The sequence below is a fragment of the Pollicipes pollicipes genome, unplaced genomic scaffold (assembly GCF_011947565.3).
Source record: "Pollicipes pollicipes isolate AB1234 unplaced genomic scaffold, Ppol_2.1 Scaffold_2555;HRSCAF=2994_pilon_pilon_pilon, whole genome shotgun sequence".
Lineage (NCBI taxonomy): Eukaryota > Metazoa > Arthropoda > Thecostraca > Pollicipedomorpha > Pollicipedidae > Pollicipes > Pollicipes pollicipes.
This window is the reverse complement of record NW_023596136.1, coordinates 11,924,517-11,945,394: the sequence shown is the minus strand read 5'-3', so window position 1 is coordinate 11,945,394 and position 20,878 is coordinate 11,924,517. Positions and strand designations below refer to the sequence as shown.

The 20,878-nt window shown below is 55.1% G+C and overlaps 1 protein-coding gene across 1 annotated transcript in view; it reads left to right on the top strand.

The window, feature by feature from the left end:
* The window catches only part of LOC119108971 (papilin), a 59,314-nt gene that overhangs the window by 26,321 nt on the left and 12,115 nt on the right, over positions 1 to 20,878 (top strand). Inside the window, exons 2-28 of the mRNA XM_037232520.1 lie at positions 158 to 224; positions 524 to 699; positions 1,591 to 1,651; positions 2,663 to 2,745; positions 3,499 to 3,649; positions 4,307 to 4,430; positions 4,957 to 5,037; positions 5,345 to 5,517; positions 6,451 to 6,583; positions 7,608 to 7,734; positions 8,278 to 8,500; positions 8,996 to 9,175; positions 9,717 to 9,890; positions 10,457 to 10,645; positions 11,084 to 11,228; positions 11,835 to 11,920; positions 12,832 to 14,407; positions 14,804 to 14,964; positions 15,336 to 15,535; positions 15,861 to 15,998; positions 16,271 to 16,476; positions 16,843 to 17,067; positions 17,748 to 17,927; positions 18,370 to 18,546; positions 18,958 to 19,134; positions 19,398 to 19,574; positions 20,516 to 20,689. Coding sequence (XP_037088415.1) covers positions 158 to 224; positions 524 to 699; positions 1,591 to 1,651; positions 2,663 to 2,745; positions 3,499 to 3,649; positions 4,307 to 4,430; positions 4,957 to 5,037; positions 5,345 to 5,517; positions 6,451 to 6,583; positions 7,608 to 7,734; positions 8,278 to 8,500; positions 8,996 to 9,175; positions 9,717 to 9,890; positions 10,457 to 10,645; positions 11,084 to 11,228; positions 11,835 to 11,920; positions 12,832 to 14,407; positions 14,804 to 14,964; positions 15,336 to 15,535; positions 15,861 to 15,998; positions 16,271 to 16,476; positions 16,843 to 17,067; positions 17,748 to 17,927; positions 18,370 to 18,546; positions 18,958 to 19,134; positions 19,398 to 19,574; positions 20,516 to 20,689 — 5,564 coding nt within the window. The remainder of the gene's footprint in view (positions 1 to 157; positions 225 to 523; positions 700 to 1,590; positions 1,652 to 2,662; positions 2,746 to 3,498; positions 3,650 to 4,306; positions 4,431 to 4,956; positions 5,038 to 5,344; positions 5,518 to 6,450; positions 6,584 to 7,607; positions 7,735 to 8,277; positions 8,501 to 8,995; positions 9,176 to 9,716; positions 9,891 to 10,456; positions 10,646 to 11,083; positions 11,229 to 11,834; positions 11,921 to 12,831; positions 14,408 to 14,803; positions 14,965 to 15,335; positions 15,536 to 15,860; positions 15,999 to 16,270; positions 16,477 to 16,842; positions 17,068 to 17,747; positions 17,928 to 18,369; positions 18,547 to 18,957; positions 19,135 to 19,397; positions 19,575 to 20,515; positions 20,690 to 20,878) is intronic.

Genomic DNA, 20,878 nt, shown 5'->3' with positions numbered 1-20,878 from the left:
TTGGCGGGGTTCTGAACTAAGTGCAAACTGGGGAGATAACTGCAAGAAAAGCTTTCTTAAATACAGAAAAACCTGCAGCTAAGCTCCAGCGTCATCTGACAATGTTAGATCCATCCTATCAAACACTAACCGGGTGCATCTGCTTTCTCTGTCACAGATGGCTGCTGTTGTTGGCGATGATCTTCGCAGAGCTTCAGCAGAGCACTGTGATGGCGAGAAGGAAGGTATGCGACGACAATGGTGTATGCAGTTATTGTTATCACACGGGGAAACATAAGCAACGCATCTTTTCCTTATCTCAGCCCCGATATAAAAGGCGGCCTGCGCGGGAATTCCCTAGCGGCGGGTGTCACGTTTCGCTTCGTCCGGTAATCTTAATCATGGAACCGGCAGCACCAACTTGCCATCAGAGTTGAATCACCTCGGCAGCGCTGGTCGATACATCGCCAATCCCAGTCGCTCCGTCCCCGTTGTCGGTCTGGCCTTGCTTGAGTGTGGCAACGTATGCTCTGCCCGCCTGCAGCACCGGATCCGCCATAACGTGCAGCGGCGGCTGAAGCGGCAGCAGAGCAGTCAAGTGTACGCCTACTCGGCCGCGCAGGACTCGGGCCCCTGGGGCATCTGGGGCACGCAGTCGCCCTGCTCTCGCTCCTGTGGCGGCGGCGTGGCCTTCCAGGTCCGGCGCTGCCAGGACGAGAGGTGAGATCTTCCAGGTCCGATGCTGCCGGGGTAAGAGGTGAGACCTTCCAGGTCTGACACTGCCAGGACCTGCCAAGCCCGGCGTTGTCAGGACGAGAGGTGAGACCTGCCAGGTCCGGCGCTGTCAGGACGAGAGATGAGACCTTCCAGGTCTGGCGCTGCCGGGGCGAGAGGTGAGACCTTCCAGGGCCGGCGCTGTCAGGACGAGAGGCAAGACCTTCCAGGGCCGGCGCTGGGCGAGACCTTTCAGGGCCGGTGCGGCCAAGACGAGAGGTGAGGCCTTTCAGGTCCGACGCTGCCAGGACCTGAGGTGAGACCTTCAAGGTCCGGATTTGTCGATGCGAGGGGTGTGATATTTCAGGTAGGTTCGGCGCTGCCAGAGGGAGAAGTAAGACCTCATAGGTTCAGCTGACTCAGGACGAGTGGTGAGGTGTACAAATAGCCTTCAACTATTTGTTCCGTTGCAACGTTCCATGTAAAGTATCATAGTCTAGTCCGTGGTAATTTTGTTTCTAAACTGAGAGATGGCGTATGTCAGGTCAGGCCGGGTTCTGAGCCTTGAGCTTTATAGAAAGGGTACTCCATGTCAGGTGCTGTAAGGCTGTATGACAAGAATATTTCGAAGTCGCTTGAAATGTTTACGTTGATCTCCGCCACTGGTGGAAATTTGGTAAACTTCCTCAGTTCTGCTGCGTAATTTCAGATTCACCTCCGTTTACACTTTACGCTTCACCAAGCACGTTGGTTTGGATTTATCACGTGCTCCTCTTCGTCCCGAGTGTGCTTGATGACACAGCCGATTCCCCTGATTGGTGGTGCAATCGCGTTGTGTTTTCTTGGGAGAAGGACCATTGGAAACTGTTAATCTGACATCCGACCTGACGGTTCCAGGCCAGATGGCTCGTCGTCTTGCACTGGACCAAACAAGCAGTATATCTCCTGCAACATTGAGGTGAGAAACACATACTCTGCTGGGCCGAGCGTTCGCGTGCTGGGCTGTCTGATATCTTGGCATGTGATTTGTTCCTTGATATTAAGTTAACCGGTTACATCGTAGATGACAGTGGAAACAGATCTGATATGTCATCTAGACTACTGCACAAAGTATAACCTTAAGCTCACATGCATACTTCGACGTTGATTTTCCAATCACTTTAACCCAATTCGCAGCTCGATAAATGCCGGGGACGGTAGTTCGATTTGATGCATGTGATTTCATAAGGGGCGGATTACTGGTAAAAGGGCATCTTGCTCCTTATACCACCCTATCGCAGTCATCACTTTCTAAATGTCCGAGACTTTAGCCATGTGATGCTCCATAGTAGCATGTCTAGACTACAGAAGGTGTCATTTCACGGAGTGAGTAACATATGTGACTCATTATTGGCAATGATTTGCTTCGGCTGAAATTTGCCACGATGCATTTTCCCAGATTATTTGCTTTTGTTCAGCTTGCGTAGAATGCGCGGATGCATCTGTGATCCGCTGACTGTCGTCGATGTCGAAGCCATGTCGTTGATGTCGGAGCCGTGTCGTTGATGTCGGAGCCGTGTCGCTAATGTCGGAGCCGTGTCGCTAATGTCGGAGCCGTGTCGCTGATGTCGGAGCCGTGTCGTCCATCCTGGAGCCGTGTCGTTGATGGCGGAGCAGTGTCGCTGGCGTCGGGGCCGTGTCGCTGATGTCGGTAATGTGTACCTGATGTCGGTACTGTGCCGCTTATGTCAGTATTGCATCGCTATGTTGGTGCTGAGCCGATGTTGTGACCTAATGTTGGTACTGTGTCGCTGACGTCGGTGTTTTATCGCGGATGTCGGTGCTGTGTACCTGATGTCTGTAATGTGTAGGTGTAATACACCTCATGTCGGTACTGTGTCGGTGATGTTTGGGCCTTTTCGTTGATGTCCATGCTGTGTCGCGGATGTCGGGGTACGACGGGGACCATGAGCGCGTGTTGGCGTTTCAGCCCTGCCCTGGAGGGTCCGGTGACTTGAGGGAGGAGCAGTGCACCGAGTTCGACAGGCTGCCATTTGAAGGACGCTACTACAAGTAAGACCGGATGTTGGTCGCTATGTTATGTTGGATGTGGCTGTAAATTTACTGTGGTATCACTTTCTGCACATCTTTAAAATGGCTTCTTCTGTCTTCCTCATTAATGCTCCCAAAAAGCAGGATGAGGTATAGGAAGTAGGAAGTGGGCATCACGTATGCTTGGTACAGCTGTAAGGTGCCCACATGCTACACAGCCATCACTCTCAGTCATATTTGTGACCTCAGCATGCCCCATGACCCTGATTCATTTGCCTTCGCAACATTTGAGCTCTGATGCGATGTTATAAATAGTTATTTTTTCATAAGCAACCTAGTCGAAATCGCCCAGGCGGGAATCTAAACCATTGTCATCATGACTTGAAAGTCTTTATGTTGAAGTAAGCACTTTCAATATGTCATGAGGTTCTGGATAGGCAATGTTGTACTGCTAAATGACGACGATATTGACAGTGCTCAATATTTCAAACTGTGCACATCCTTAAAGGCGACAAGGGTTCAAAAAGGCTCCGCGAAAATAAGCTCTTGGAAAACAAGGCATGTGAATCTTTAGAATGATGCCCGGAGCTGCTGCCCCTGTTGACACCGGACCCGGCCTGCGGCAGGTGGATACCGTACCTGAAGGCGCCGAGCCAGTGCGAGCTCAACTCCCTGTTGACACCGCCCCGGCCTGCGGCAGGCGGATACCGTACCTGAAGGCGCCGAGCCAGCGCGAGCTCAACTCCCTGTTAACACCGCCCCGGCCTGCGGCAGGTGGATACCGTACCTGAAGGCGCCGAACCAGTGCGAGCTCAACTGTCAGCCGCAGGGCGAGCGCTTCTACTACCGGCACAAGAGGAGGGTCATCGACGGCACCAGCTGCGGGCCCGAGGGCCTCGACGTCTGCGTCGACGGACAGTGCATGGTAACCGAGCTGGCGCCGACGCTGGGAGAGCCTGCCTGGCGCGGACGGCTGCCGTTCTGTGGTACGGCGAGCGACTGCAATCGGGGGATAGTTGATCTTGGTCCAGGGTGTGATAGCTTATAGGTCATCGTGTATCTCTTATTGCACCTGTTTCCTTTCATACCACTCGCGCAGCTTTTGACACCCTAATTCACTTCAGCAGCCATTTTTTCTAATGTTTTGTACGGTCCGACGGCATGTCTTGTCAGGCGTACTCGTAACTCAACACCCAGATGTTAGTTTTCCTGCCCATCGGATTAAATGGCTCTGTTCTGGCTACCAATGGCTATGGCGGGAATACGACACCGTGTCGAGGAATGCTACGACACGCGCGCCCGTGAGAGGTCGACGGTCGCGCCTCCTGACACCTTTACTGTCGATGGGACCAACCAGGCCACCTATTCCGGGACCCACTCGCTTTGCCGTGTAATTACGAGTCCAGCATCCATACGCCAGATCACAAATAAGACAGTGACAGTGACATTGGGTTAGGCTGATGCTCACTCACCTTGCGCTCATGCCCGGGGCTCACATCATCCCTACTCTCACCCTCACGTCCGATCTCACGGACCCCACTGACGCCATCTCACCGTTCTCACGATCACGCCTTGTCGCCAGCAAGTGGGCTGCGACCGCATGCTGGGCTCCACCGTGAAGGAGGACAGGTGCCGCGTGTGCGGCGGCGACGGCTCCGACTGCTACACCGCCCACGGTGTCTTCGACGCCGAGAACCTGCAGTCGGGTGAGCTGTGATCTGCCCTCTAGCTGGGATCTGCCCTCTAGCTGTGATTTGCCCTCTGGCTGTGATCTGCCCTCTAGCTGCGATCTGCCCTCTAGATTTTACCTGCCCTCTAGCTGTGATCAGCCCTCTAGCGGTGATCCGCCTTCTAGCGGTGATCCGCCTTCTAGCGGGCTGTAATACTGGTCGACAAATTGGACTGGAGGCCGGGTTTTTCGTGGTATACTTTTGTGACAGCTGCTATCAATTCCAGTTCAGAACGTTGATCATCTGCGGCTACAAACGCGACCTTCATCGAGAAACGAACTTTTGGCTGCCAATGTTCCACCGTAATCTACCTTCCAAGTCTCTTGCTTGGTGTGAGCAGCGGCGCGTTGGCAATGCTTCAAACGCGTCCTTTCCTCGGGCCACGGGAATGTCAAGTGGACTAGGGTGTGCGTCGGGGGTGGGGGGGGGGGGGGGGGAGATTCCCATTGCCATTTTAGACCGCCGGTGGTCTAGCGACTCACGTTTCTGTGACCTCCCCTAGGCTACAACGACATCCTGCTCATTCCAAAGGGGGCCACGAACATCATCATCGAGGAGATCAAGGCAACGAACAACTATCTAGGTATGCGAAGCCCGTTATGCTCCATATGCCCTCCATGTGTTAACCACGGCCATTATCTGTTCGCTTTTAGTATGCTTCTGGGGCTGGTCGTGTTCATAACATTGCTTGGAATCTTCTCAGGACTGTCGATGATGGTGTAGGTCTGCCCATACGTTGGTGAACAATGTTTGATGTTGAAAATAATCTCATTCAAACTCGAAACTGTCGCACTTTGGCCCGGTACACTAACAAAACGCAAGACCAATGCCCGGGGTTCGTGGCTACCTTTTACCTCTTTTACGTGCAATCGCATGGCGCGTTTCCCCAGCTATCCGGAATTCGACTGGTCATTACTACCTGAACGGCAACTGGCGGATCGACTACCCCACCACCATGGAGTTCGCGGGCGGCAAGGTCCACTACGAGCGGAGGCCACTGGGCTTCTTTTCCCCAGAGACCGTGCGCGCCCTCGGCCCCACCAGCGAAGCCCTCTACGTGGTGGTGAGTTGTGCATTGTACCAGCGAGGCTTGCCGTGGCTAACAGCAAGGCCTTCTGTGGCTTTCTGAGACCCTTGAAGATCTCAGAATCACCCTGGCGTGGTGGTGAAATCTGAAGTGTACCTCGAATGCCTTCTACGACACCGGTGGACGAGCACTGCTTGACACAATAACTGACACGCGGCTCTCCCCGTGGTGTTCGGTGATGTATTGTGCCAACGAAGTCCTCCACGTGGTGGTGGGCCATGATAACCGTGGCTATCTACGTGTTGTTTAGTAACGTACCGCCCCACCGAGACTCCCCGCAATGCCTTGAATTGTGCGCTCATTGCAGCGCCGTGGTCCTTCCATGTTTGTCTGAGTATTACACCAATAATACATCTAGTGCGTTGGAAGCTGCGTATTACACCACAGTGGCTCTGTACGTTACTGGAATGTACGCTACCACTGAGGCCATGGTTGCTGGAATGTACGCCACCACTAGGGCCATGGTTGTGACAGCAGACGCCCCAGTTTGCCGCCACAGACATGGTTAATGCTGTCACATGTCACAATTGCTGCCTAGATATGGAAAAGCCACCCACCCGCAGTGGTCCAATGCTTCCAGGCAGACCAGGCTCAGGATAGGTTGACGGCACTGTATCATCCCCGTACCTCTCTGTAACGATTCAGGCATAGGCTATTTGGCTATCACGTTGCACTGCCATTCTTGGTACTGGTAAATGTACGCGCTAAGTCAACATTATTCAAGTTGTTTTACTTCATTGTCCACACTGCACATGCCCGATAAGATTATGGGAGGCATTTGTCCCTAGCTCGAACGTGTTCATGCCAAACACCCTCATAACTCTTCCCTGCACACCGACGTTCATCCTGATCACCTGTCATTTGTCGGCCGGCACTTTCTGCACGTGACGTCGCACCCTCGGCCGCCAGCTGCTGTACCAGGAGCGTAACGCCGGCATCCGGTACGAGTACAGCGTGCCGCGGACGGTGGCGGACGCCGGCAGCTCCGAGTACTCGTGGGTGACGTCCGCCTGGTCGCCCTGCTCCGAACAGTGCGGCGGAGGTGAGCCCGCGCCCGCCTGTTCGTGTTCGTCTACCCATGTGGTGCGTTTCTATGGACTCTGCATACGTCGTGGCTGTCCTTAGCCTAGCGACAGCCGCTCTAATAAAGGGACGCATAGTAAAGCATACGATTTTGCTAGAATTCATGTATCGCCGCTAGTACTTAATCAATCGATAAGGGCACGCAAAATAAAATCAAGAGAGAATCAAGGCAGTCCCTGCGCTCAGGCTCCTCGGCTGCGATACTTCCACCGGGTCAGTCTATACCTGACATCCCCTTTGGACGGAGCCAGCGCCTAGAGTCGGCGGAAACGCACTGAAACAGCATCACAAGTGCGCGCCAGTGGCAGAATAGAAAGCTCACGTGCCAGCTGACACACAGTATCACATCGACCAAAACCACAGCTTACGCGTGTTGTTGTTTCCTTTCTTCAGCAAATTATATTTGTTCATTTTGAGGTGTTTCATTGTCGGCTGTACCATTGAGGTGCTATTGACAATAGCACGTGTCTGGCCCTAAACAGGTCAAAGAATAAGGCGCAGAGATACAGGTCGTCAATATTGGGATTTTGACCGCTTTGCAAGGTGTATAATCTTAGGAATGTAGCACAGCACACAAATAATAAAGATGCATCCGTAATGCGGTCTTGATTTGTCAGCAAATGTACTAGTCGTTTTTTGTAATGCCTGCAAACACAATAGGTTTCCTCCGGCATGCTTTACCTCATCTACGGGAAAGCGAGATATTGATTTACTTTTTTGCCGCTTTATACTAGTTCCTGTACTGTTCACGCAGTTGTTGCCCGTTTTGTGCAAGCTTATTAAAGCATCTCCACGAAAAAAACAAAACATTCTGATCTGAGAAGAATGCCCAGAATTCATCCACTGCATGCACCACCGACCATGTCCCGTCTTCGATGACGCTATAACTGCACGCCACTACGGAACTGTTTGCCATCTCTGAGGGTCTGCCGTGTCAATGACGCGACTCAGACCCGCCGTTCGGTGTTTGTATGGGTCAACAGGCAGCCACAGCCGCCAGCTGAGCTGCATCAGGAAGCAGGACATGCGGGAGGTATCGCCCGACCTCTGCGACCTCCTGACCAAGCCCGAGGAGACCGAGAGCTGCAACCAGCAGCCCTGCCAGGCCAGGTGCGCTTACTGCGAGACCAGGGAACTGCTGTGCTCTCGAGCATCTATCACGCGTGACTCCCCTGTTTGTGTATGTCCGCCGGACAGCCTGTCAGGCTTGGTGAGGGTGACGACTGAGGTGAACCTGGAGCGCGACAACTCGTGTCTGACGCCTACTACCAGCGTCAGAGTCACCGCGAAACAGTTCATGTGGCAACGTCTCGCCCCCTCCGCCCTTAAGCTGCCCTAAACTGACCTGTTCTGACCTACTTTGCCCCTCCATTCTCTGCCATGCCCCTCCGCATGCCCTTTGCTGTCCTACTCTGTCTTGTCTTACCCCACTCTGTCTTACCCTACTTTGTCTTACCCTACTCTGTCTTACCCTGATCTGTCTTACCCTACTCTGTCTTACCCTACTCTGTCTTACCCTACTCTGTCTTACCCTACTCTGTCTTACCCAAGTCTGCCCGCTCTTTCCTGTCCACGCCTAGCGTTGCCCTGTCCCCTGCCCTGCGCTGTCCTGACCTGACCCGACCTGACCCGACCTCTGCTCGCCTGCCGCAGCTGGAAGGTGGGCGAGTGGTCGGCCTGCTCGGCCGGCTGCGGCGCCGGCGGCGTCCAGTATCCGCCAGGTCACCTGCGAGCAGAAGGTGCAGGAGTCCGTCAAGGCCGTGGTCGACGACGACCTGTGCGCGCGCACGCTGGGCACCCGGCCGGCGCACATGCAGGAGTGCAACACCGACACGTCCGCCTGCCCCACCTTCCACGTCGGCGACTGGTCACCGGTGCGTGCCGCCGGCGTGGGTCTGGGAGCGGCGCTATTGGTCCAGCGGGCTGAAGAGCGCCAAATGCTGTGCGGATCTTGCCTGTTTACACGAGCTCCGAACACTCACCACGCGCACCCAATCTCACTCGCACCGGTCAAGCACAATACGCTCAGCTGATTATTGGGGTTGATGGGATTTATGCTTCGTCAACTGAAGACCTCACGGGCACTATCGCCGCCTTGATAGTTATTAGGATTCTGTATCACGGGGTGAGTTTTGTGACCTCCATGAGCTGCTCGGTCTGCCGTCAAGTGACACTACACATCATTTCTTGAGATGAGACAATTTTCCTGATATTTGCAAAATAAACGATGCAGACATTTCCTGACGTAGGTTTGTGCGTTCAAAATGGTGCTTTTTACCTGCAAATGGTGGTGTATACCAGAAAACGGTGTCGTGGCATGCCAGAATGATGGTACCTCATGTCACTGACACTTGGCCGTGCCCTCTGGCAGTGTGGCAGTCTGTGCGGGGAGGACGAGAAGAGTCGCCAGGTACTGTGCCACCGCGTCACTGACACCAAGACAGAGCTTCTGGACGCTGCCGAGTGCGAGGGTGACATGCCGAACGCCACTGAGCCCTGCATGCTCAGACCCTGCGAGGGCGTCGACTGGATCGCGTCCAGCTGGAGCGGGGTGAGCGTCCCTCTCCCCCTCCCCCCCCCCCCTGGTGGGGAGACTCCGACGGGAGATGAAGAGGCTCGTGGGCGCCACGACCGCCCGCACCGCCGGGTGGGCGTAGGAAAGCCGTGGGCCAAAGAATTCCTGTATGGTTTTCGCGTGGTACGAGGCGTGATCGAAAATCGTTTCCAGCAAATGATGTAAACTCAAACCAAATTTCCGCGGCTGGCCTCTCCATTCGACGGTGTTCGTGACATTTCAAACCGGTAGTCCCAGCACCACACCGCGGGGCGGTGTAAGTCAGCTACGAGTGCGCCGGCTGGGCGACAGTGTGCCGGAGCGCGGGACGGACTCAGACCTGTCTCCAGTGTCTCCACCTGAGCTCAAACCTGTGACCAGCGCCCGCTGTCAGCCTCGACGGCCGGACCGAGGCATCGCGACGCTAAATAATTTGAGATGTAAAATGGCCGCGCCACGCTTGTTAGCCCCCAACAGCGACGCACCTGGAGCCGTCTCCCGCACAACGCCAAACGCCACCCGTCGCCCGCCCCGGCAGTGCGAGGAGAAGTGTGGCCTTGTGACGGAGACCAGGAGTGTGCAGTGCGTCAACATGGAGGGCAAGGTGTACGCGGACGAATACTGCCAGAGCGGCCGCCGGCCGGAGACCGAGCAGGAGTGCCTGACCACCACCGTCTGCCCGCACAGCTGGTATGCCACCCAATGGAGTGAGGTGAGTGCGGGGACGCCGCCCTTCCGCGAGTCGCCCCGGTCAGCGGGGAGAGTAGCGCTAGAGCTGGGTTGGAGTCGGTCTGGAGACGAGGTTGATCATGTGTGTTTGTTCAACGGAAATGCGATCTGAAAAGGGCTGGTTTTGCTTTAAAAACTGAACAATATCTTGCGTACATGGATCGCGGACAGAACCTTCATACTACACTCCTGTACATTTTCGCTCTCCGTCATTTTCCCTCCCTCGCCTGAATGCTTGTTTTCCATGCCATCCATAATTTGCGATGTTATCATTGAAGTATTTTGCTTAGATCACCCTTTTATCTAACTTCCATCATTCATTATTTGTCATTCCATTGCTTGTCATTCACTCCTTTGTGGTCGTTCTTCAGCTGCTGATGTGGTGTGAATCCGTCATTTGGCTTCTGATATTACTGATACAGCAGACACCCGACTCCAAAACCACCACCTTACCTCCGGCTCTTGTTCAGCATCAGCCGTTCGCCTGATCATCTATGAAGAGCCTCCACCCAGGTCCGGAGACGCTGACCCCGTCGCCCCCGCCTGCAGTGTTCGTCCTCGTGCGGACCGGGCGTGCAGACGCGCCGCGTGTTCTGCGCCTCCGTCAACGACGACGGCCTGATCGTGCCCGGCGACGACGACCAGTGCGACCCTGCCAAGAAGTACGAGGCCTCGCAGCCGTGCGAGGGCGCTGAGGGCAACTGCGACGCCAGCTGGATGTCCGGCCCCTGGGGACCGGTGAGACGCCGCAGGGGTCGGGCAGCGGGGATGAGGGTGGTGTCCGCCACGCTTCAAAGACGGGGCGCTACCCTCACCTGCCGACGCACTTGTACGCTCAACCTCACAGACAGCCGCAGCCCAGCTGGCTCTGATCACCTCGCCTGTAATAATACCAGCCTTACAGCCGTGTTCGCAATGACACTACTTGAAGTCACACTGACTGGGTCCCAGTCAGGTGGACGACCACGCATCATTCTTACAGGCATTGCACTGGACGGAAGGAAACAGCACAAAACTGGACAGAATGGAACTGAGCACAGACCTGAACAGAATGGAGTCGCTGAGCTTAATGGCACTGAAACCCGACTTTACCATGGCATGACTGCTGCAGGGCTCCATATTTCACGGGCGATCCTCTCAGCCTGCTCGAGACCAGCATGCTCTGTGGCGTTCCAGTGCTCCAAGTCTTGTGAGAAGGGCTCGCAGTCGCGCGAGGTGTTCTGCACGGACGGGCAGGAGAGGGTCGACATCACGCTCTGCGACGACAAGCAGATACCGTTCGCCCTGCAGGAATGCAACGACATGGAATGCGACGCTGCAGGTCTGCATCTCGTCGCCTTCATCCGAGCTTTAACGGCATTACGCCCGCCACTCATCTGTTGCCTTTGTATTTAATGGTAGTTTCGCACTGCACACCGTAAAAAGAGGCCAGTCAAGGCTGTCTGCAGGCTGTAAGAACCATTTTTGAGATATTTATACGCTAACAGATATTAGTACTCACTGGAGTGTAGATCAAATAGTCTAACCCCGTGATCGGCTGGTTGGCTACGTAGCCCAGCTTTGTCTGTGTCTCAACACATCCTGTTTTTCACCAAATGCCGCGTTTCACCACTTTTTTGCCTCCCCATATTTCACTTCGTCCGGTGTCTAACCACCTCCTGTGTAATCACCGTAGGTGTCCTCTCACCTCTTGTTTCTCACCTGCTCCTATATTTCACCACCTCTCGCGTCCTTATTGGTCACATGTTTTACCATGCGCAATGTCTCCCCATGCATGGTTTCTCACCACGTGCCGTGTGGAGCCATGTCACAGGTCTTCGCCGTGCCTCGAGCCATGCCCTGTCTGAGCGCCTGTGCGTCGTGCCTCCTGCTACGTACCTCTGCTCCTTCATGTCCCGTTTTTACCGTATGATGCGGTCGTCTTCAGAGGAACTGAAGCAGCTGAAGGAGTTGGCGTCGCTGGCCTTCGACCCAAGTGCTCTGGACGACGAGTGTCCGTTGGACGGGGAATTCGTGAGTAAATGACGGGCTTGGCCCCAGCCTACACTCTGCACAGATAATGGTGGCAGATGACCGGGCTGAGGAGCGCGCCTCATGATTCCTTTAGTCTCGCCTACTTACGACGGTCGTCATCACTAGCACGTTCACGCATTCATGCAAAAGCGATCAATGCTAAGTTCAGCAAAGATATTTGTTCTTACTTTGTGCTGCGTCGAACTAACATCACTGTCACTGAGAACAGTCTCATGAACAGCTGGGTCCCATGATTACCCTTTCCATGTGCTGAATAGTGCACCATGCCAAAAGTGCACCGGTAGCGTTCATGGTGTCGATTTCCTTGCTTATGTCCCCCTTTGGCCGTGATTGAAAGACGATGCACAATTACGGATGATAATAATTTCAACTTTTAGGGTGCATCCACTGGAAATGATTATGCGGCGTTCATACATTTACTGTTCAAAAAGCATACGGTTACAGTGTACACATATATGTATATTGCTGTCCCGCTGGCTCAGTGGGTTAGAGCACCTGCCTTTTGCCTTATCCACTCCCATTTGGCGAAGCGGGTACAAGTCGCTCTAAGCGTCCACTATTTGTCCTTGACGGAAATGACCTGCGGGCGGGGGCAGCGGCCGTGCTTAAGGTCAGGTGACGTCGAAGGGCAGGCCGCGCCGTGCCGAGCATTGCGGCGCGGTTAACTTTCACCACCAAATTCTGCCGTTGATCCGGAATAACGCGATCTGATGGTAGGGGTCAGGCTCACACAACAACCTTCAGAAGGTTCGTATGTTAAACCTAAAAAGATGCCTGTCTGTTAGTGTGACTAATCCATTGAAACACGCGGAGACAGCATTTCATTAGTCTCGAACAATTATTTTTTAGCTAATTATCACTGAGGGTGCTCCCATTGCCGGCATTTTTAGGGACTGGACTTCCTGGGCAGCGGATCGGGCGACGGGTCCGGAGACATCTTTGGTTCCGGTGACGAGCTGGATGTCAGTTTCAACGACCTGCTCGGCCGCGCCCTGGACGCTCAGGCTGCTGATAGGGAGAAGGACTCCGAAGAGGCGTCGGGCATGGAGGATGCTTCAGAAGAAAAGGACTCAAAATCGTCCGAAGAGGACTCCAGCTCGTCCGAGGAGGACTCGAGCTCGTCTGAGGAGGGATCGGGCTCGTCCGAAGAGGAGTCTGGCATGGGAGAGGATATGTCGGGGGCAATGCCGGAGGATATGTCTGGAGAGATGCAGGATGTTATGCCTGGGGAGGTGGCAGAGGAGACCTCTGGAGATACTTCAGGAGATATGGCCGAAGGGATCGAGGACATGTCGGGCGAGGCACCTGTTGACGGCTCGTCTGAGGGCTCCGGCGAAATGGGCATGAATACGTCTGAGGAAGCGCTGAACGCGTCTGGCGAGTTTTCTGGTGACGCGTCCGGTGATTTCGAGGAAATTTCCGGAGCAGAGTCTGGCGATTCGGTGGAGGAGATGTCATCCGGTGATTCGGATGGTAAGCTGCCAGCCTCGGCCACTGAAGAGTCCCGTGTTAAACGCCAGGTGTCTGGCGCTCCGGCACCAGACACGCCACCTGAGGTCGAGGCTGGCGATGACCTGTCTGGAGACATGTCCGGAGACATGTCCGGAGACATGTCCGGAGACATATCCGGGGATGTGTTGGGAGAAGCGTCTGGTGACTTGTCGGACTTCATGTCTGGAGATATGTCCGGAGACATGTCTGGGGATGATGGTTCAGGAGAAGATACGATTGGGTCAGGAGAGGTGTCTGGAGACCTCCTTGACGACGATGGCATCAGCGGAGAAATGACGGGCAGTGGCGAAGGCAGTGGGGACATGATGGAAAGCGGAGACATGATGGAAAGTGGGGACATGATGGAAAGCGGAGACATGATGGAAAGTGGGGACATGGTGGAAAGCGGAGACATGATGGAAAGCGGAGATATGATGGAAAGCGGAGACATGATGGAAAGCGGGGACATGATGGAAAGCGGAGACATGATGGAAAGCGGGGACATGATGGAAAGCGGAGACATGATGGAAAGCGGAGAGATGATAGAAAGCGGAGACATGATAGACAGCGACGACGTGTCTGAAAGCGGAGACATGAGCGGAGAGGATGAAGAAAGCGGGGACGCGAGTGGAGATGACATGATGCAGAGTGGAGAAATGCCAGTGTCCGGAGATGACATTGATGAGCAGACAAGCGGGGAGGACGAGTCGGGCTCCGCTGTGGACTCGGACGAAAGCGGAGACCTTCCGGATGATTCGCCGGAGGAGAGCAGCGAGGAGGAGGGATCCTCCGACGCGAGTGGCGAGTCCGGTGACGACAGCGATGAGGACATGCTGGACGGGATGGACGAAATGGCCGGCAGCGGTGACCAACTGATGGACGGAAGCGCAGAAAAAGACGACGACATGATGATGGGCTCTGGAGACATATCGGGAGAAGGCTCAGCGGATGCCTCAGGATCTGGAGACTTTGACGGTAAGTGATAGTGTTCTTCAGCTTTATAAGAAGTCAACTCATTTGAACCCTTTAAAACTTAAGTACTGCACACCGACTTATGAAGAAAACATAAATACCAACGCATTTGTTGAATAGGTTTTGAAATTAGTTAATGCATCCGCATCATTTAGATATGCTGCAAATATTTCAGTGGTCCATCAGTATAACAAATGAATTGCTAATGAAGAAAACATGAATTCAATGCTATCGTCCCAACCGCCAGAGCCACTAACTCGGCAAAAGCTATCTGAATGCTTCCGCTTTGTATCTAAATCATTGTGCACGTAACGACTTCAGTGTAGCCATTTTCCGACATTGATGCAGACGCCCTGACTGGCCGATATGCACCCCTGTTTACTCTGCTTGCGTTTTCAGACCTTGAGCTTCTGCCACGCTTCGGTGAGAAGGAGGAGCAAAAGTCCAAGAAGAAGTGCGTGCCTCGGCCTGTTCGCATCCTGTGCGAGGCGACCGACTTCGGGTGCTGCCCGGATGGGCTGACTGCCGCCGCCGGCCCCTTCCTCAAGGACTGCCCGCCGGTAAGGAGCCTGCGACCGTTAGTTGTGTCCGCCGGAAACCTGCGGACAAACCAGCGAACTTGACTTCTTTGCCGAGGATCGTTGATCCATCGATCGTCGTGCTGGGGATCGCCATCGATTTCGCCTTTTGCTTTTTCTCTCTCCATGTTGTTAGGTGTTGATGTTAGCCATTTCCAACGTACACCCCGCAATGACGGCCACGGTGAGAGGAGTTCCGCGCACCACAAGGGCCACTCCATGTTGTTAGGTGTTGATGTTAGCCATTTCCAACGTACACCCCGCAATGACGGCCACGGTGAGAGGAGTTCCGCGCACCACAAGGGCCAGGAGTAACAGCCTGTTGTGACCGGTACCGCACGGTGTCGCGGCAGCTGGACAACTGCCAGAAGACCAAGTTCGGCTGCTGTCCGGACCGCGTGACGCCAGCACAGTCGGAGGACGAGAGCGAGTGTCCGCCGGTGGCCGACTGCAGCCGCTCGCTGTTCGGCTGCTGCCCTGACGAGTTCAGCGAACTCTCGGGGCCCGAGGCAGACAACTGTCCCAACGTCACCCGAGAGTGCGAGATCAGCAAGTGAGTACGCTCGTTTTGCCGCTTTCTGCAGGTCTCGTCTTACTTCCACGGTTTGCCCAGTAGGTGAAAAGTAGGCGGCGGCCGATGTCCTTGCGTAGACGCAGGCGTACCCCTGCGGCTAGCCGTGTGCACATATGGACGAGTGGTTGCGGTGCTTGGGGAGGGGAAGGTTTGAATACAAAGTTGGGTCTCGGATGCCATCCTATGGCTAAATCTGTCTGAGAAATCAGACGGATGAAAGCGTAATACTAAGTCCAGTCTCCGGACCCTAGCTCTCACCGCTAGCGAGGAGCGAGTTGTTGACCCACCTAATGCGTCCGGTCAGGTTCGGATGCTGCTCCGAGTCGGACGACCCAGCTGAGGGTCCGTTCGACAAGGGCTGCCCGGAGAAGGACACCGAGGCGCCGGCTGTCGATGATGAGGACAAGAAAATGGATGACGCCAAAAACTGCACAGACACACCGTAAGCTATCTCTCGGCCGTACCACCGCTTCCATCGGCTACGCATGCTTTCGTGACTATAAATTACATCACTGTGGAACTCCCTGGCTTTTCTCCTAACCCGGGCAATCCATTCAGACTGTGGCACAATCAGTCAGTCGATATCCCACGAAAACACTGGAGGCCTCGCAGACGGCCGGCGGACGTTAACGGCGACGATCGACGGCGGCGGCAGCCCCGTGGCGCTCCTCGAGGCGACTCGAGTCCTTAACGTCTGTCACACGTGCACGCCAGGCACGGCTGCTGCGCGGACGGCACCACGGCCGCGTCTGGCCCCAACGGCGAGGGATGTCCGGCAGCCTGCCTCAGCTCCGAGTTCGGCTGCTGTCCCAACGGCTTCTACCCGGCGCACGGCCCCAACCAGGAGGGCTGCTGCCTCAACACCAAGTTCGGCTGCTGTCCTGACAACATCACGCCGGCCAGTGGGACGGATCTGGAGGGTGAGGTGCTAGTGATGGTGCCATCCGCCAACACGTGCCGCTTACAATTCAAGTGACGTTAATTGTGTGATGCATCACCGCTATCCTGATTGGCTACATTGGGGATGACCTGACGCGTTTGCGTTGCATGTCAGGTTTATGGCTAGGCCGCTTGAAATCTTCTCAGGAGATGGCGGTTACAGCCAACCGTATTCGGCACAGTGACATTATGAAACTCGTATATCTAACCCTTACTCTGTTTCCTTTGGTTTTTTCAATTGCACATTCCCACATCTCACTTTCTTTCTCGCACTCTCTCCTCCCTCTTCCCACCTCTCGTCCTGTGTCTGGCCACTCACGTGGATGGTCGCTTGCCCGGCGCCTCAGGCTGCGGGTGCGAGTACTCGGCGTTCGGCTGCTGCCCCGACAACCGGACGCTGGCGCGCGGCGAGGCGCTGGAGGGCTGTGGTTGCCGCTACACCGAGCACGGCTGCTGTCCGGACGGCTACACGCCGGCTGCCGGGCCCGACAGCCTCGGCTGCGGTTGCCACACCTTCCCATACGGCTGCTGCCCCGACGGCCAGACCGTCGCTCGTGGCCCCAACCAGGAGGGTGAGTCCGCCGCCGGACCGACACGAACGGCGGCCCCAACCAGGAGGGTGAGTCCGCCGCCGGACCGACACGAACGGTGACCCCAACCAGGAGGGTGAGTCCGCCGCCGGACCGACACGAACGGCGGCCCCAACCAGGAGGGTGAGTCCGCCGCCGGACCGACACGAATGGCGGTGTGGCCGTGTGTTGGGTTCCTGAATTGTGTTCCTGAATCATGCATGTGGTTGAATAAGAAAAGGCATTTTCAAAGATTCCTTGTGGCTAAACCACTTATTTTCCTCGACTGTTTGTAATGTGAAGTAAACCAGGATGAGTTCAATACATCCTCCATCTCGCGCCCGTGTGGCTTATCACGCACTCACTGTGTCTCCACTACGCATGTTGTCATTGGCTTAAAATCCCAATAAAGAGTAGCCGGCGTGTTACATTTGCATTTTCCGCGGGTTGTGAACTGTGTGTGTGTGCTTTTCTTCTCGATCGGCTTTAATTCAAGCCATTGGAGGCTATCCCTCTGCTCCCTCCCGCTCAGCTGCAAGCGTCACACACCTATGCACGCGTCGGCCGCAGCTCTCCCGCCGCTCTGTGTGATCCCGCCGCTCTGTGTGACACTGCCGCTCTGTGTGATCCCGCCGCTCTGTGTGACCCCGCCGCTCTGTTTGATCCCGTTCGTGCCGTTTCAGAGTGCGGCTGCGACTACGCCGAGTTCGGCTGCTGTCCGGACCGACGCACGCAAGCCAGCGGGCCGGGCTACGCCGGCTGCGGCTGCGAGTCGTACCCGTACGGCTGCTGTCCGGACGGCGAAACAGAGGCCACCGGACCCAAGTTCGAAGGCTGCGACGACAAACCCAAGGAGCCGGCAGGTCTGACTGCCCGACCGCCGACCGCGGTCCTGAGCTTTGGTTTGAATGTTCCTTAGCTGCGTCGGTGACCCTTTGCCTTCAAAAGCGCTTCACTGATTACAGAGCGTCTGACATAAAAGCGTCTACCAAAAAGTCGATCCGCTGCGAGGCCATTTTTCTGGCGTATGTCTGTGCTGTTGAGGGCGTGAACGCTCGTGTGCGGGCGCGATGGGGGACCGTCCTCTGGTCAGAAGAACTCCTAGAGGCCTTCTTGGCGTGTTCAGGCTTGATTTGACAAGTCCTAAAATCCCAATGGAGTCATTCCATGCTACAAAATGCAGCTGTGCAGCCTCGATGTACACACTGAGTGTTCGCCGCGTGACTCATGGCAGTGTGGCACCACCCAGTCCGACACCAGACCGACCTCCACCGAAGGCCCACTGACATGGCACGTGGCCCGCAGAGATCTGCGGCATGCCCAAGGAGCGTGGCTCCTGCCGCAACTTCACCGTGCGCTGGTTCTTCGACATGGAGTACGGCGGCTGCTCGCGCTTCTGGTTCGGCGGCTGCGACGGCAATGACAACAGCTTTGAGACTCAGGAGGACTGCAAGGCACTCTGCGTGGAGCCCGAAGGCATGGGTGCGTGGGACGTTTTGGGTGGGAGATCCCAATGCAATCGTTTTCTTATATTTCGTTACATTTGTGTTCGCTGTATTTGCAATACTCTTATTCCAACTAATGTTTGGAATATTGCTTAGGAGCTAAGTGTGTGACCATTTGTTTCTGGCACTTAAGCGTAGCATTTGAATTGGATGATCGTCCTTAGAGAGCTGGAAACATCGCGAAACTAATAATATGTATGCTCTACCTTCATTTATTTTACTTTATCTGACACAGATACCGCATAAGCCTAGTACAGCAAACTTAGCCCTGCGTGGCGTTCGGCAATGATAAGAATCTCTCTTTGCTCTGCTCACCGTTCGTGCTATCGTCCGCACCTGTGAGCTGTGTCGACTGACCTTGCCTGACCCCACCGGCGTGCCTCAACAGAGGCGTGCCAGCTGCCGGTGGTGAAGGGCGCCTGTGACGGCTACTATCCGTCTTGGTACTACAACCGCGAGCGCAGCCGGTGCGAGCCGTTCGTCTACGGCGGCTGTCTGGGCAACGGCAATCGTTTCGCCACGGTCGAGGAGTGCGAGAACGTCTGCGTCGTGCCTGACACCCTGGGTAAGCTTCGGTCGAAGAGTGCGAAAACGTCTGCGTCGTGCCTGACACCCTGGGTAAGCTTCGGTCGATGAGTGCGAGAACGTCTGCGACGTGTCTGACACTCTGGGTAAGCCTTAGTCGGCGCAGTTGCTGCAGCTGATCTTAGCAGAAGTTCCCCATGCCAGCTCGCTCAGGACTTGTCCAAGAGACGTCGGGACTCGCTGTGAAGCTGGCGGAGCGAGTGCGGGAAATGACTGACCGTTGGCGTTGGGTGTCTGTCACAGATCCGTGCGAACAACAGGTCATGCCTGGGCCGTGCCAGGGCAACATCTCGCGCTGGCACTTCGACAAGGAGTCTTCCTCGTGCAAGGAGTTCATCTACGGAGGGTGCAAGGCCAATGAGAACAACTTCCTCACCAAGGAGGAGTGCACGCACCGTTGCGCCAGGGCCGGCCGGAAAGGTAAGCACCGTTCAGGATAACTCCCACCTACGCGCCCCCTTAGCACGCTTGGGATAACTCCCACCTATACGCCCCCTTAGCAAGCTCGGCATAACTCCCACCTACGCGCCCCCTTAGCAAGCTCGGGATAACTCCCACCTACGCGCCCCCTTAACAAGCTCGGGATAACTCCCACCTACGCGCCCCCTTAGCACGCTCGGGATAACTCCCACCTACACGCCCCTTTAGCAAGCTCGGGATAACTCCCATCTACACGCCCCCTTAGCACGCTCAGGATAACTCCCACCTACGCGCCCGAACGGAGTGAAGATAAATTTCAAAATACTCACCAGCTTGGTGTTGTGGCTGTTGGTTAGATCCTCAAATTACCATTACCGTTAGTGATATCCACGAGCTATTGATGTGGTCAATATAGCATCGGCGTATTTAATTCTAACGGCGCGCGTTACCCAGGATGGAATATCTGCCGCTGCAACTCTCACTTAAGTTCGTCAAACACAAAAATTATTCGCCAAAATTTGCAGTGACTTGCTATGATGATATGAGAAAAAGGATGATTGAATTGAGTTCCTCGTGGCCAGCCAAAACTTTACAGCTCTCATGCCATGCCTGTCTGATCATACAGTTGAATTACAATCTGCGTCACAAATAATCGCAGACAGTTTCTACACATGCGCCGTTATTTTAGTAACATAATACATGCACAAGGATTATGTCACGTTTATTGATATCGTGCGCGCATACAGCATTATCTTGAAAAAAATAATCATATACATACTACAATTATTTCTTTGTATGTGCGGACACAGCGTGGTAAGCACACATCTATTACACCACGCCGTTATTTCGCCGTGTTATCTGTGCAATGTTGGGAGGCGGCAGCGCCTGTCATGAGCCACCTGGAGTCGGCCGCTCATTGACCACCGCCTGGTCTGCGGCAGCCATCTGCTCCCAGCCGCGTGCCGAGGGCTCGTGCGGAGAGTCGCTGCCGCGCTGGTACTTCGACTACCAGGAGAGCCGCTGCTCGCCGTTCTACTACACCGGCTGCGGCGGCAGTCTGAACCAGTTCGACAGCGAGGAGGAGTGCGAGGAGTCGTGCCCCTCACACGTCTACGGTAGGCGGCGTTGCGATCGCCGGCGCCCTGGGTCAGGCCGCCGTCGCAGCTCTAACGTGAATGTGACGTTCGGTGGTGTTTATCAGCATGGAGAGACGTGTCCACGGACAGCGGGCGCTAATTGGTGACTGCGGATGAACCACGGGTCATGGCCACTGATCTTAAAGGTCTTGAAAGCTACTGATCTCT